The sequence below is a fragment of the Cygnus atratus genome, chromosome 1 (assembly GCF_013377495.2).
Source record: "Cygnus atratus isolate AKBS03 ecotype Queensland, Australia chromosome 1, CAtr_DNAZoo_HiC_assembly, whole genome shotgun sequence".
NCBI lineage: Eukaryota > Metazoa > Chordata > Aves > Anseriformes > Anatidae > Cygnus > Cygnus atratus.
Genome location: NC_066362.1, coordinates 206,936,402 through 206,952,588, shown reverse-complemented (window position 1 = coordinate 206,952,588; position 16,187 = coordinate 206,936,402). Strand labels below are relative to the sequence as shown.

The following is a 16,187-nucleotide window of genomic DNA, read 5'->3' as shown; positions in this document are numbered from 1 at the left end:
ACCCACCAAGCCTGGGGAGATATGCGACACAACCAAAAAGACCAGCTGTCCAGTTCATCATGCTACAAAAACTGAGGCTTTTTTTACCCCTATAAAGCCCTGCAGTGTCCCTATATCTCTCTCTGCCCCTGCTTTTTTGCCAGAACTGGTTGTATTGGGTTGTATTAGTGTTGACCTCAAGGGACATCAGTTGGGGTCGAGGTTCAAAGAGAAGTCTTTGGTTTTTTCTTTTTTTTTGCTTGGCACATAGACTGCAGGAGCAGTGGGCTCTTACAGGGCATTTCCTACTCCACCCAACCCCCTGCCAGAACTTTTGGGGGTAAATCCAAGGTTTGGGGTCAGCCTGTTGCAGTTATGGGGCAGCTCTGTATGGTCCTGCAGTGCAGTGCCCATGGGCACGCTGCAGATCGCTGCAGGACCCCTCTGGACTGGGTTAGGGGCAGGGCTGAAGCCTCCTTGGTGGCTTTTGAGGTCCAAAGGGCCACCTGGGTCACCCGTAGGGAGCCATCCTGGGGTGTGCTGGGGTGCCCCAACCTCTCACCAAAGAGAATTCTTATCTGCTCCTCTGTCTAATGACCAAGGATAAGGCCCATGGGGGAGAAGACCTTCCTCTTGGGGTGACCAGCTCCTCCATGGGCTCCACCAGATAAATGCTGGAGGTATCTCCTGCGGAGCCCACGTGTGGACAGCAACCCAACTTCTAGCCCTGGTACCCCCTCAACGGTACACCTTGGACAGCAGAAGAGTGCTCATTGTAGAAATAAATTTATTTACTCTAAGAAATCTGAGATGTCTGCATGTTACAAAAATAAAAATGTACAGTTATTGTCACAAAACCCACTTTTTTTGTTTTTTGTTTAGTATAAGTTAGTGCCTCGACAAACAAACAAAAATTACATATATATATACATTTATAACTTTCAAGTTGGGACCTCTCCGACTGCTCTCCAGCAGAACAGAGCAGGACAAGGACCACGGAGGGACCCCAAAACGGTGGTCTGAAGCCAAGGTGGGCTCACCGAGGACCGCAGGGGTGAACTTTGAGCCCATTTTCTTGAGTTATTCAGAGCACGTAACTTGGTGTTCACGCTGCTTTTTGGCAACGGTGGGAGGCCAGGCAAGACCTGGCCTGGAGAAACGTTTGTACCTGCTCAGCGCTTCGGTCGAGTTCACTTCTCCCCATGATTTGTCTCGCCTCGGTGACCGCCTGCAACCCTCCCCGTGAAGCTAGGCTCCCGGCTCTCCTCGGGAAAAAAAAGGTGCCGCCACGGTGCAACGCCTGCCTCAGCCTAACCCCACCTTAAAAGCTCGCTCAGGGATGAGATGAATCACCCTACAAATGCCCTGTTTTTCTTTGCTGATGGTGCTCAGGACTGAGACAGTCCCCTCCCTCGCCTCCTGGGGCCGTGGCATTGCTGGTCAGGACAAGAGCCCTCCACAGGACCACGACTCCACCGAGCCGGGACCACAGGAACGTCCCAGTTAGCCCCGAACGGTCCCAGTCACCCCGGCTGAACCTGGCCAGTTGTGTCGTGGCATGTCTTTTTCTCCCCCAAGCCACTGCATGGCAAGGAGGGACAGGAGAAACTACGAAGAGGTCTGAGGAATTGCTCTACACTGGGACCCAAAGTGTTTGCTTAACCCTAAAATAGAGCCAGGGCTGCTTTTACAAAACGGGACTCGGCCAGTTCTTTTCATTTTTGGGGGTGAGGAGTCAGCATCCACGTGGCAAAGCTGGGCAAGGAAACCATGGGCCTGGGCTCTTGACTCCCTAACCCAGCAATTAGGGAGAAAAAACACACGGACCTCCTGGTGATGTGTTTTGTGCCTGCTTTCTTTGAACTGGCCTGACTTTGGGGTCCAGACAGGACCAGGGTTAAGCTCAGCACCACGTTTATTGGCATAGCTCCTGAATGCAGGCCTTAGCACCCGAACTATTCCCAAATTTCCAGGGCTTATTCCCGAATTTCCCAGGGAAAGACCACGCTGTCAGTAAGGGATGTGCTGAGTGGCTCCAGAGGAGCACTGGGATTACTGGGATCGTGGGGAGCAGCAATGCGGACGTGGCAGCATTTAGCCAAGGGTCTGGGCAACAGTGTTCACTGCTTTGCTGGAAACATGAGTCCCTATAAGAGGGCTAAAAGCAAGCCTTGAAGAGCTCCCCCTAACTTTTAAGGATCTGGAGGTGATTAGTAAAGGCAGCAGCCGAAATCGATGGGTCCCTATAAGCCTTTCAAAGGTGGACGTTGCTGTTGGGAAGCATCAGCAGGTCTCTGGTAGGAAGTTGACCCCACTGTAGACCCTCCAGGGGACCCGCTTGCTGGCACCAGTAACCCCCAGTGAGATGGAGCAGCAGCACCCCCATTAATGGGAAGCATTTCTCCAGGGATGCAAAGCCGGGGGAGTCCCATCCCTGCTGCGGGCGGTAATTGCACTTGACATTTTTATCGACCTGTTTATCAAAACCACAGCAGACGCTCCTCAGCGCCCCACAGCCTTTCTTCCCTTGCAAGGCACAGCAAGCCTGATAAACGCGTGCTAATTACGGGCCAGGGAATCTGCAGGGAGGCAGACGCGTTTCTTTAGGGGACCTTTTGCACATGTTTCTTCTTGGGAAAACGATCCAAGATATCCACGGCGTGACTTTTTAGCAGATTTTGTGACCATGATAGAAGGTCACCCAGCCTCACAGTTGGAGAGGTGCCACTCACTGACAAAGAGGTACAAGTACGGGGTCTGTCCATACAACCTTAGCACCACCTTCCTGAAAAAACACGCCCAAAATGACAACGTGCATAGGAGCGCATTTATCGCAGACCACGCCGAAGTGGGTGCAAAGCCAAGGCGCCACAAACCCCAAAAGCCACGCGCCCTGGAGAATCCTCATCTCCCGTCACACACGGGACAAACCTGGTGGCCATCGCGCCGTGCCGGAGCAGAGCTAGGACTTCACGCCCTTGGCTATCGTGTCCGTGTCATTGCTCGTTCCCAGGGGACTGTTGGGCACGATTCCCAGCGCCATCTCGTTTTGAGGCTTCCCCGGCATTTTGTTGCCTGCGAACTTCATAAACCTTTGTCCTGCTAAGAAATACAAAATGGGATCCAAGCAGCTGTTGGTGCTGGCTAGGGGCCGCGTCACCTTATAGGCTAAATTTATTGCGTTCAGGGTCTGGCAGCTCAAGTCCCAGCTCCGGAAGGAGTAGTACAGGGTGCGAGTGACATGGAAAGGGAGAAAGCAAACGATGAAGACCACCAAGACGATGATTATCATCTTGACCGACTTCTTTTTGGATCGGGACAGCCGGGAGATGCCCCACGTGGGCTGCAGGAGCCGCCGGGCCATCAGGCAGTAGCAGACGATGATGATGAGGAAAGGGATGCAGAAGAGAAGCACCAGCATCACTGAGCTGTAAATGACAAACTGGCCAAAGAGGTCCTTGCTGGATGTGTCGTGGCAGGTGATGGTGTCCCTCCTGATGCTGGTGGTGACGAAGAAGAGCACAGGGGACTGGCACACCACTGTCACCGCCCAGACAACAACTGAAACCCGCCGGGCGTAGCGGACGTGGCCCCACCGCAGCGACTTGAGTGGGAAGCAGATGCCCAGGAATCGATGGATGCTGATGCAGAGGAGGAAGAGGATGCTGCAGTAGAGGTTGGTGTAAAACAAGAAGCGGACTATCTTACACAAGCCCACGCCGAAGGGCCAGTTGTCCCCCATGGCATAGTAGTACACCAGGAGGGGCAGGGAGACCACGTAGAGCGTGTCGGACACAGCCAGGTTGAACATGTACGTGGTGGAGGCGTTCCAGGTCTTGATCCTAAAGATGAAGCCGTAGAGGGCCAGCAGGTTGAGGAAGAGCCCCACCACGCACACAATGCCGTAGGAGACGGGCAGCAGGACATACTTGAAGTCCTCGTCAAAGATGCACTTGTAGGTGTTGTCCTCCACGCCGCCCGGACCCAAGGAGCTGTTGAGGACTCGGGTCCAGGCTGGAGTTGTAAGGTTCGCCATCACCCTGGGGGGAAAGGAAAGAGCTTGTGAGGATACGGCGGGGCGAGAAGTCCCAGGGGAAGGTGAGGCAGGCAAGGAGACCCCAGTGCTACAGAGCTGTGACATGCATGTGCCATCATTGCCACATTTGCACCTTTCCCCTCTCTTCCCAGCGATGTTGCCATCAAGGTTTGGCTTTGTCCATCCAAAAGCAACCCATGAGCATGGCTCATTGTGCCCGGCACTGCCACCTCAGCGCACGTGACAAGGACGTGGGAGGTGGCAGCACATGCCTGGTGCCATCGCATCCCCCTCACCGCGTTGGGTGTGGATGCAAGAGAGAGCCCCAAGCAGGGAGGACTGAGGGCTGAGCTGATAAAGAGGGTTCTGGTTATCCTCATCTTGCACCTGGACGGGAAACCAAAACTGCTCCTTGTCAGCAGCAAACCCCAGGCAACCCAGGTCATGCCTCGAGCCTCCCTTCCCACCAGAGTCACGCAGAAATTTGGTCTCCTGTGACAGAGAGCAGCAACAACACCCCTGGCTGTGCTCAAACATCCACACAAGTGACTCTGCGGATCCCACCAAACTATGGGTGCAAAGGGCAAAAATAAAGGGAACTGTGCTCCACAGCGAGCAGCCTCTGCGACTAGCAGGGACCTGGCTGCAGAGGTCCTCAGCACCTTCTGGACTGCCCCTGCCCGGGCTTTGGAGGAAAAAGTTGGTTCGTTGTTGATGACGATGGGTTTTTAATGCCGTGGGTTTTTAATGCCATGGGTTTTGCTTGTGATGCTGATGGTGGGCATCTCGCTGGTCCTGCCTTCTGGCCCTGAGAGCTGCTCCTCCAGTGCCACCACCACCACCAGGTCTGCCCATGTTTGCACGAGGCTGGCTTTTGCACGGGACTGAGCAGCTGAGGGGAGAAACAAGGACCAGAAAGAGCCTCTGCAGACAGACGGGGTCCGGCCCTCGCTGTGCCAGGAGGCACAAGGGCCCCTTTGTACGCCGGGACAGCCCACGGCCCCGCCGACACACGATCGCTCGGCCGGCCCGCCAGCCAGGAATCCAATTAAAATGGATTTGCCTCATTTCCCGTCAAACGAGCCGCCCCAACCTCTGGTGAAACAAAGGGCAGAGCCCTGCGCCGCTGCACCCTGCGGCGGGGGAGCGGGGACACGGGATGAGCCCAGCGTGGAGCTGCTGCATAAAATGAGTTTGGGTGAAGCTGTCCTCGAACTGAGCACCAGGGATGTGTCCCAACCAATTCCTATCAGGATTTTAAGTGAGAGCAGACAAAAAAAGACCAATTAGTGGCTTTACCCAGCTCTAACCCTGCACCACCTCGCGTGGGATGGCGTGGACGCATCCTTGTGCACAAACACTGCCCCAGCCCAGAGCTGTCCCACTCCTGAAAGGCTGGACGTGGTGCTTAGGGACGTGGTTCAGTGTCCTGAGCCTCGCAGACCTGCAGCCACCACTGCCGTAAGCCAGGGGTGGGCTCTCCCCAATGTGCCAAGACGCACATCCTCGTTTTTGGGAAAACAAGCAAGCAGGGCTCTGTGGCTGGCTCCAGCAGGGCGCCCAGACACAAAGGCCCGCTCACAAGGCAGCCTTGTCCTCGCAGGCACGCTCCCCCTCCTCATCCTTTTGCAAATGCTATTTTTTTTTCTTTTCTTTCTTTTTTCTCTCCTCAGTTTTGCCCTGAATCCTTGGGACAAACCCTGCAGTGTCTGCTGTCCAGCCCCTCGCCCCCGTCGCATCGCCAGCTGAGGTGAGGGATGGTGCCAAAGCCGGCGGCTGCCCAGGGCAGGGTGGCACCAGGGGCAGCCCTCGTCACGACACCTCGAAGGAACTGAGCTGGAAAAATCCTTCTGATGCCCACGTCCCCAAAATCCCCTGTAACAGGATCCGCCACGGCCGGGCAGGGGACACAGAGGCATCCCTACGGGGCTGCGGGAGCGCACGCACCAAGGTCACCCCAGCGGCACTGGGCTGGGCACAGAATCGCCGAATCCAGCTTTCAGCCCCATTTCGCAGCCTCCGTATTGCTCCTGATGGCTCTCATGGCCCCGAGGAGAGCGTGGGTGGTTTTCCTGCATTTAAGGGACTTGTCAAAGTCCCTGCTGCGTACTGGGACCTGCTTGAGACGCTGGGAAGGGAACAACCTGGTGTCGTTCGCTCTCCTCTGGGACCGAGGTCAAAATCCTCCACAGCCAAAAACAGACAGATTGCATGGACGCTACTGAGCCCGTGGGGTCATGAGGGGTGAGATGGGACCGGGCTGAAATCGGAGCCCTGTTGAGTGGTGTGGTTTTCATCTGCCCTATCCATGTGGCTCCTTTCAGCTCCTTTCCCCTCCGGGATGGCTCCGTGGAGGCAGCTTACGGCTGAGCCTCCTCCTCTTCCTCCTGTGCACACAGTGCTGCCTGCTCTGGGATGTGCCCCTTTTAAATCCCCTACAAAGAGCTTGCAGGAAATCTGTATTTTATTTATTTTGCCCCCCAATGGGACCGGAGGCTTTGGGCAGCTCCGGCTGGCTGAAGCGGAGCATCGCTGCCCCTCGCTGCTGCGCCCCGAGGTGCAAAGCCCTGGCTGTGGCCCCGTGCCTCAGTTTCCCCTCCTGGCTCCTGAAATCAGAAATCTGCTGAGAGGCTGCAGAGATGAATTTGGTTCTTCCCTCAAAAGGGCTCTGGGGAGTTTTGGTTTAATAGATTTATTATTTTTTTTAAGTAGTAACTGGACCCGAGATGAAAAGGGGAGAGTTTGGATAAGAGATTAAATGACTTTAAAAGAACTTTGTGTCTTATCTTGTAGGTTGAACGGAACACCTCACTTTGAGCCAAATGACTTTCCCTGGGAATTTCTCTCTCTTCTCCCTCATGAAACTCCCTGAACGCCTCGCGGCGCAGTGACACGAACCTGACTCGATGTCCCTCTGCTCTCCAGGAGGTATCGACTCCTCCTGCGGGGAGGACAGCCCCGGTTCGCCAAAGCTGGGGGTTATTATTTAGGAAATTAGCAGCAAGGCATTAACCCAGCGGCACAGACACTCGTGTGTAATTAAAGCCGCCTTGGCTGGGTTGAACCCAAGCGAATTCCCAGCACGGCGGCTCCCTAAGGACCCGTGCTGCCGGCAGCAAGAAGCACCTGGCTGGTATTTAATCCCTCGGCCGCCAGTTCAGACATTTCGTCTGGGTCGGGGGGGAAATTTCCTTCTGCCCCAACGGAGGGAATCACCCATATATGCAATAACCCCTGGCAAAACCAGCGGTGCTGCCCGCCGGGAGATAACCAGCGGCTGATCCCAGGGGGGAAGGCGATTATCGGGCTCGCCCACAGCACCGGCGGTTGCTGTGGGGCCAAAGCAGCACCAAACCCGAGCAAAACCCTGCATGAGGACAGGGGGAAATCCTACATACGTGCTGCCTCGTGGGTGTAAAAGGGGGTTTGCACCACAGCTCGTTTGCTCCCTAATGGGGGATGCTCAGTGTTAAAGGGGGACAAATTTTGGGTGTCCCCCTCGCTCAGGCCGAAGGACAGAGTTCCCTTCGCAGGAACACGAATGAGGAAGAGGAACTCGGGAACGTGCCCGGCTGCGATGAAGCAGCCCGGTTTCGGAAGCCACGAGCCCTGCATTGGGGTCACGGTCCCACTGCTGCTGGGGCAGCGGGGGCCACCCGCAGGCACAGGAAGGCAGCAGCCTGCCCGACGTGCGGTGCACGATAAGGAAACCGGAGCAGAAACAGAAAGATGTTTGCCCCAAAAGCTGCCGCCCAACACCGGGGCAGGATGGTGTTTATGGGGTTAGGGGGGATCCCGAGGGGCATCGCAGGGTGTAAGGTGGGGGTCTGGGTGATCCCGGTGCAAGCTCGAGCACCCCAAAAAAACAGCGCGGGGGGGAGCGCAGAAATCCTACAGCAGAGGGGTCGCAGAGCACCGACACGAGCTGCCCCAACAGCTGGGCTCAGGGGGAGCGCCCCCAGCTCGCCCCGAGCCCCTTGAACCGAACTGAGCTGAACCGAGCCGAGCCGAACCGAGCTGAGCCAAACCGAACTGAACTGAGCTGAACTGAGCCAAACCGAGCCGAACTGCCCTGGCTTTGGGTCAAATTTTTTTTCTTTTTTTCTTTTCTTTATTCCTTTTTTTTCTCTTTCCTTTCTATTTTTTCTCTTTCATTTTCTTTTTTCCCTTTTCTTTTTTTTCTTTTTTTCCTTTTTTCCCTTTTCTTTTTTCTTTTTCCCTTTTCTTTTTTTCTTCCTTTTTTCCCTTTTCTTTTTTTCTTCCTTTTTTCCCTTTTCTTTTTTCCTTTTTTCTTTTCTCTTTTCTTTTTTCCTTTTCTTTTCTCTTTTCTTTTTTTCTCTTTTCCTTTTTTCTTTCTTCCTTTTTTCTTTTCCCTTTTCCCTTTTTTCTCTCTTTTCTTTCTTCCTTTTCTCTTTTCTCTCTTTTCTTTTCTTTTCTTTTCTTTTCTTTTCTTTTCTTTTCTTTTTTCCTTTCTTTTCTCTTCTCATTTTTTTCTCTTCTCATTTTTTCTTTTTCCTTTCCTTTTTTCTCTTTTCTTTTTCATTTTCTTTCCTTTTTTCTCTTTTTCCTTTTTTCCCTTTCCTTTCCTTTCCTTTCCTTTCCTTTCCTTTCCTTTCCTTTCCTTTCCTTTCCTTTCCTTTCCTTTCCTTTCCTTTCCTTTCCTTTCCTTTCCTTTCCTTTCCTTTCCTTTCCTTTCCTTTCCTTTCCTTTCCTTTCCTTTCCTTTCCCTTTCCTTCCCCCCCCCCCCCCCAATTTGGGTCACTTTCTCTCCCTTTCCCTTTCCCCCTCAGTCTCCTGGCCCCGCCTGCGCCCCGCTCCCTAACCCGGCTGCGGGGGGACCCCCCTATCCCCGTTCCCCCCGACTCCCCCGTGTCCCCCCCGACCCCCCCATGCCCCGCATGCCCCCCGTGCCCCCCGTGTCCCCGTGTCTCCATCTCACCTGTCCCCGCGCCGCTCATGCCCGCTCCGTGCTCCCGGGGCCGCCGGGGCCGCACCGCCTCCCGCTGCCGGGCGCGGAGCTGGGCGGGGGGGGGCGGAGAGGGGAGGGGAGGGGGCGGAGAGGGGAGGGAGGGACCCGGGGCTGCACCGCCCCCGGGAGCTGCGGAGGGATCGGGACCGGGGCTGGGAGACGGGGCTGGAGCCCCCCCGGCGATGGGATCGGAGCTGGATCCCCCCCTCTGGTGATGGGAGAGGGGATGGACCCCCCCTTTAGGGATGGGAGAGGGGCTGGGAGTGGGGCTGGACCCCCCTCTGGTGATGGGAGTGGGACTGGACCCCCCCCCCCCAATGATGGCAGAGAGAATAGGATCAGGGTTGGACCCCCCCTCTAATGATAAGAGCATAGATGGGATCGGGGCTGGACCCCCCCCTCTGGTGGTGGGATCATGGATGGGATCGGGGCTGGGGCCACATCTGGGACCCGCCCAGTGATGGGACCGTGGATGGGACTGGGGCCCGATTACCCCCCCATGGTGACAGGCCCATGAATGTGGCACTGGGGCTAGGACCGTGGATGGACCCCCCGCAATGACACCATGGATGGGATCAGGGCTGGAGCCCCCCCTGCAGTGATGGGGCCATGGATGGGAATGGGACTGGGACCAGGGCAGGATCCCCACACCCGGTAATGGGACCACGGATGGGGCTGGGGCCAGACCCCCCTAATTAATAGGACCATGGACGGGACTTGGTCTGGGACTTGGTCTGGGACCCCCCCACACCCAGTGATGGGACCAAGGATGGCCCCACGGATCCCCCTTACCCCATGGGGTGCCCCAGGACTGGAGCCAGGCAGCACAAGGAGCAGCCATGTGGGGGAAAAGGGGTCCCGGGAGCACCCCAGGAGTGGAAAAAATGCCTAAAAAAGGCTGGATGAGGCCACCTGGGGGACGGGAGGGGACCCGAGGTGACAACGGGACGTTGAGGCCACTTGGGGTCTAATTTTAGCAGTGCCAGGGCTCTCAGGAGCCGTTCTCACCGATCAGTCACGAGCTGTCATGACGAAAGGACGATGCTCTGAGTTCCCTGGGGTAGGGGAATCTGTTTTTCAGAGGAGAAATTTGGGGTGCCTGATTCGTCCCGTTGGGAGCACGGCTTTGCAGCAGCGTGGCTCTCCTTGCACGCCCCGTCTCCTTTTCAGCTGAGGGCTTCCCCTTCTCCTTCAAGTCCTTCAAGGGTCCTAACGTTGATTTTGGGTGCCGTGGGGGTGAGTTTGGGGGTCACCACCCCCATATCCTCCTTTAGGGAGATGTTTTGGGGTCTGTCCCCAGGGAGCCCTGGCAGGACACAGCCTCTCCCAAAAAGCTGCAGGGAGCCCTGGAGGACCGGAGCCCTGCCTCTCCCTGCAGAGGATGCCCAAGGCCAAGTCCAACCCTACTTCCCTAGTGGAACTCGTTCACCTCGGGGTGAAAAATCCCTCAAATTTGGGGTGCTGGAGGGTTTCTGGGCAGGGTGAGGCTGGGAAACAAGCCCCACCGAGGCGCACGCAGGTGGCCCGGTTGTTTTCCACTGCCGCAGATGCCGGGCGAGCCCCAGCGCTCCCCCGTGTATTCCCCCATCTGCGCCCATGGGTGGAAGCCAGATCCTCCTCCGGTAGCTGGATCCGACCCCAGGCGGGCTCCCCGGGCCTCCCAGCACCCTTCCTGGATGCGGCCGGGCTGACCGTAAAGCCGGGAGAAGAGGAAGGGCACCACCGCCATCCATTATTCACAACCTGAAAGTGGCGGCCGGCTGCGGACGCATTACGAGGATATGAGCCCTTGGCACCGAGCGCCTGCCGAGGGGCCCTCCGTGCCAAAAAAAAAAAAAAAAAAAAAAAAAAAGTAAGCCTGTTTCCTTCTTCTGATGTAATTTGTTTGAGGAGGGAAAACAATGCATCACGGCGCAGCTATTTGGGGCTGATAAGGGAGGAAGGACAGGCTGGGTGCCTGCGCGGAGGGAGGGGGTGCCTGGGCAGAGCCCGTGTGCGAGGATCAGGCTGGTGCCCCTCCGGATGACAGCGTGATCCGGGAGGGCAGCTGCATTAATCCTGTCTCTCTGGGGTTTAATTAATCTTGGCACTGCAAGAGCACCAGGGGGTGGGTGAGGGGAGAGTCCATTGGGTACCCCGGCGGTGTGCGGCGTGCGGTGTGGATGATCCCACTCCGTGTCCCCATCCCTGGGGGGTCCAGGCTGCGCCACCCTGGGGTCAGCCTCCCAAGCCTTCGCTCTGGCTCTTTCCAAAGGGATTTTGTGGGTGATGCCCGGAGATTTGTTGTCCTCGGCCACCAAGGGATTGATGCAGCGGGGAAGCGCCCGCTGCACTCCTCTTCCCAGCAGACCGGTGCCTTTTCTGAATTCTTTCACCTTTCCGCTCTTTCCACTTAAATTCCTTCCACCTTTCTCCACTCACATGCGTGTGAAGGAGACGAGAGGAGGGTTGTCACCTCCTGATGTCCCCAGGCTTCACGTCCCTCTAACCCACCCCACTCATCTCCTCCCTTTTTCGTGTAGGACCCTCGGCAGGTGACGGTCACCCCTTGTCCATGTCGGAGAGAGGAGACCCAACACCCCCTAGAACCCCCCCTTTTCCATTTCCAACCCCCAAAGCAGCCCAGACGAGCCAAGCAGAGGCAGATGTTTTAAATCCAGCTGCAGAGCAGGGAAGGATCTGCACAGCTGCAATCGCATGTTCCGAGTCGAGCGGCGATACCCATCAGAGGGGAGCTGGCCGGCAGCCCCGCGCTTCCCTCAATGTCTCCAATTTTTCTCCTCTCTGGCAGCGGCGCAGGTTTCTAAGACGCTCTCAAAACATTTCCATGGTGTCGAGAGGGGAGGAATGCGGCCGTGCGTGGGGTTGCAGGAACGGGAGGAAGGCAAGGACCGGAGGGCATCGTGCTCCCGGCTGAGAGCGGGGATGCGCCCCAGCCCGGAGCTTCACCCATGGGTGCAGGGGACAGGCTCGTCACCTCCACACTGTGGTTGAACCCACAGCAGGGCGGGGATGGTTACGCTCGTGTGAATCTGTCTCACCCTAAATTTCCGTGCTGGTGATGCCCCGGTGCAACCTGACCACGCGCAGTCCACCGCTTCTCATGGTGTCTGGGCTTGTAAGAGGTGTCACCATTGCACCAGGAGGCAGAAAGGTGTCCTGCATGGTGGGCACATCCCCCGGGAGCAGATCGGGGTGGCCACATTCTCCCTCCAGGATGCTCTAACTCAGGACCACGAGCAACTTTCAAGGTGCATAAAGCAGCAAAAAACAATGCAGCGGGAGGACGGAGCCACGCTGGTGACCTCCAGCAGGGGGTGCAGGGGGTGGGATTGGCGCCACGGGGCACTTTGGGGACAAGGGGACACCTTCCTGGCAGCTGCAAGGTGGCATTGATGGGAGAAAGAAGGCTTGGAAGTGGGAGTGGGGGCTGAAAAAGCTCCGTGAGCCCGTCCCTCTGTCTGACCCTGTGCAGGAGGAAGGCGAACCCAGTGCCCAGCACGTTGGTGAGATGCTCAGGGCGTTTTGGGGCTGGCATCTGCTTCCCTCCCAGACATCAACATCTGCAGGGGCTGTTCTTCCTCCTCCCACCCCTCCTGTCGATTCTAGCACAGCTCTGCTGGCCGGGGCCGTATCCAGTGTTTTGGTGCTGAGTGTGCAAGGAACTGGTGCACGTGAATGCGCTGCAGCTCCACGCCACGGCAGGTGTCCCACGAGCTCTGGGGGCAGCGGGGTTTGGTCCTTCCCATGCCGCTGCAGCACACAAAGGGGCTTTTCCCTGCAGCTTTGGCCACCTGGGTGTCTGGTTTTGTTCTGAGCAGCGGTTGGGGTTTGTGTCTTAGCCCAGTTTTCATTTCCTCCCTGGTGAGCACACGCGGGTGATGGATGCCTCAGCCTCCTCCTGCCGGCTGTGGGGCTTGGAGCAGGAGCAGGCACGGGGAGGGGACAGGGACAAGAACAGAGCTGATGGGGTCTCCTGGGGACACCGTGGGACCCCTCTGGAAACCAAGGGCTCCATCCTGTTCCCATACAGCCAGCCCAGCCAGGCTTTGAGCTGCTTCCTTTCCCCCTAAGCCCCCACATCACCCAGCATTGCGTAGGGCGTTAACAAACTGCAGGAGCACCCCCCTCCTGCAGCAAGAAGCTCGCAGAGAAGGATTTGGGGCTGCCGTGGCCTCCCAGGTGGAGCCGAAGCACAAGGACACCGTTGTGGCCAACAGCTTTGCTCCGTGCAGACCTCAAACAAGCAGCCAGGCGAGGCAGCTGTGTTAAAATTAACCCGTCGGCACGGTCTACGTGTGCTGCGGGCTGCCTGGGAAATGGGGCGTGAGACCGAGCGTCAGAAAACCCAAACCCGAACACACAAAGTCAACGCAGAGGTCTTATCCGGGAGCTGGCTTTCAGGGGCTCTGAGCGAGGTGCAGCAGCTGGGGGTGCTGGAATTGGGGTGCGGGAGGAGCGATGCCGCCCTGGGCGCGGCAGTGCCGCTGGCAGGGGTCGGGCACGGATCCTGGCTGCACGGGGGGGGCTGGGGGAGCTGGTGAGAGCGCGTGGTGAAACCGAGCCCTCCTAAAAACAGCAGCAGTGACCCATCCGCAGAGCTCTCCGAGCCCAAAATAACACCTGGGGAGAGGATGCCTCCAAAAGGGCTCCTTCCTCCACTTGTAGGACCCGGTGGAGAGCACGGACCGCTTGTAGCAGCACAGAGGGACATGGGGTGCCCAATTTTTTTTTTTTTTGGGGGGGGGCACTGATCTTGGTGTGTTTTTTTTGACCTTCAGCTCAGCATGAGGGGGTTGTGCAGCCTGGGTTTGCTCCATCCACCACGGATGATTTGGCTTGTGCCAGGATGGAATGTGGTTTATGGGATGGATGGCAGGACCCCATAGCCTCCCACACCTGATATCCTCTTTTTATCTATTTTTTTGCCAGAGGTTAAGGGCTGAAGAGATGCTCAGCAGCAAGTTCCCATTGGTGGAGGGGGAAAAGCCATTTTGCAGCAGTTTTCTGGGTCACTTCTCTTGTTTTCGGAGAAGCTGCAGGGACCAGCACGGGTCCCACCCTGGAATCCCTTTGTTTCCAAAAAAGAAATGTTGTTCTCAATACGGGCCTCTTGAATTCACTTCCTTCCCCTCGTGCTCCAAAATAACCTGCTTGTCCTTGGGGAGATTTGTGCCGGGATGACCCAGGGCATGGGACTGGACGGACAGATGGACACACAGACCCCAGAGAGGCCATGAGAACCCCTGCTCCCTGCAGCGGTGTCGTGGAGGATGCCACTTGTGCAGCTTGGCCAAGAAAATGAGATTTTCTGAGACATCCCCGTGGAGATGCTCATCGAAATGCATGTTTCAAAGGAGCCAAAGAACCTCTCCAAGTTCCTCTTTACAACCTGGCAGTGCCCTGATGTGATGAGGGATCCCCCCGGGACCCTCCCCAGGGACCCATCCTGCTCCCTGCCCTTCAGAGGAAAAGGAGGGGGCTTGGTGGCACCCTTCTGCACCCGTGTCCCCCCCACAGCAGCTTCCCCCCTGGGGACAAATCCTGCATGAAGTAGAGCAACATTAGGGCCACTTCTGCTCCAAAAAGCCCTGCCGAGAATGGATGCAGTTCAGCTGCTCCGTTTGAAAACTCCTTCTGCCATCACGCTTCGTTTCCCTGCATTTCCCCCACATTTTCCCATTTAAAGCACCAATTAAACCCAAAGTGGTCCTAAGGCAGAGCTCTGTGACCTCCCCGGCCATGTGAGGAGCATTTGGGGAGCTGGCAAAGTCAGCCTGCGAGGATTTCTCCAGGATTTGGGGAAATGCAAGGTGATGAGTGGGCTCTTCTTGGGGTTTTGTTGACCCCCAGGAGGGTGAGAGGGGAGGCAGCCGCCTTCCCGTGCCCACCCCGCGATAACCCCCCAGGAGGGAGGCCGGCCCGGAGGCTCGTGTCCTTGTCAGGAGGCCAATATTGTTATCTAGGGCCTGGCTGGCCCTTCTCACTTGGATCCTTGCCACGGCAGCAGCTAAAATAACTCTCCCACCACTCCCAGCTTCGAAAGGTCACGTTCCAGGGATTAATCCGGAGTCTCCCAGGCTGGCTCCTTGGCTTGGGACCACCACAGACGGGGAGCACTGGGGTGCTGGGTGAGTGCTCTCCATGCTGGAGACACCCTGGGTGGCAGCAGGCTCAGCACCAGCACCAGGTTCGATGTCCTCAGTGCATCGGGAAGCTTCTAATCCACAAGATTTAGCTAAGCAGAACTCGGTTCCTCCAGGTCGAACGGGTATTTCCTTGTAGATCTGCTTCTAGCGTTTGTCAGAGCCCTACTGGGAAGTCCAGATTTGCAAAACGAGCTTTGGAGGCATTAGTGTTTATTTGACCAACTGGTACAGTTGGTCCTGTGCTTGTATTTTTTTTTTTTCCCCGAACAAGTCTTGAAATCAAAGGAGAGGGTTTCCAAGCTAAATACAAGCGGGGAGTAATTGAGTGCTTAATGAAATGCGTTTCGGTCAGGCCATCACGAAACGAAAACACCGACCGTGCCTAAGGAGAAGAGGGCATGTGAACAAGGAGGGAGGGAAGGGAAAGAGAAATGAAGAAGCTGCTGGCCCCAAGGAAAGCGAAACAGACGGGTTACAGCTCGTGAAGCACGAGCAGAGGAGGGAGGAAGGATGGTGGGACCTGCAAAGAGACACAAGCCTTTATAACAGCATCACTTCCTCAGGCCAGCGGGATGGGACAAACCCATGGCCTCCAGCACCACGAGCAGCAGCCTGGGAGGTGCACAGACCCCGGGCTCCTTCCCTGTGTCCCCAGGGATGCTCCTGGTGCTGGCGGTGGTCCAGGAGAGGGGACGGTGCCAGGAGAGGGGACGGTGCCCCTTGGGACTGCTGCCTCTGTCCTCTTCCCACGGCGAGGGCCAAGGCGGCCAGGCTGGGTGACTCGTGATTTGCATGACAGCACCACCTTCGTCGCTGCCACTGATAATTCAGATGGGATTAAAGGGGATTTTTTTTTCTGCCCTCAGCAGGCGGTGCAATGCCCATCCTTGGAGGTTTTCAAGACCCAGCTGGATAAAGCCCTGCGCAACTGGCCTGAGCTGTCCCTGCCGCGAGCGGGACGCTGGGCTGGGGACGTGCAGTCCCTTCCCACCCCTCGGGTCAATCCTGTGACCCTCTGATCAGTCAATCCCAACAGATTCGGGGCAGGCTGAAA

At 56.8% G+C, this 16,187-nt stretch overlaps 1 protein-coding gene across 1 annotated transcript; it reads right to left on the bottom strand.

The window, feature by feature from the left end:
* Nucleotides 1-596: 596 nt before the first annotated feature.
* P2RY2 (purinergic receptor P2Y2) lies at nucleotides 597-9,042 on the bottom strand. The gene is made up of 2 exons (XM_035570387.2): nucleotides 8,955-9,042; nucleotides 597-4,019 (listed from the first exon to the last, which is right to left on the bottom strand). Exon 2 carries the CDS (start codon nucleotides 4,013-4,015, stop codon nucleotides 2,942-2,944), a length of 1,074 nt encoding a protein of 357 aa, XP_035426280.2. The 5' UTR covers nucleotides 4,016-4,019; nucleotides 8,955-9,042; the 3' UTR covers nucleotides 597-2,941.
* Between the last annotated feature and the right edge of the window lie 7,145 nt (nucleotides 9,043-16,187).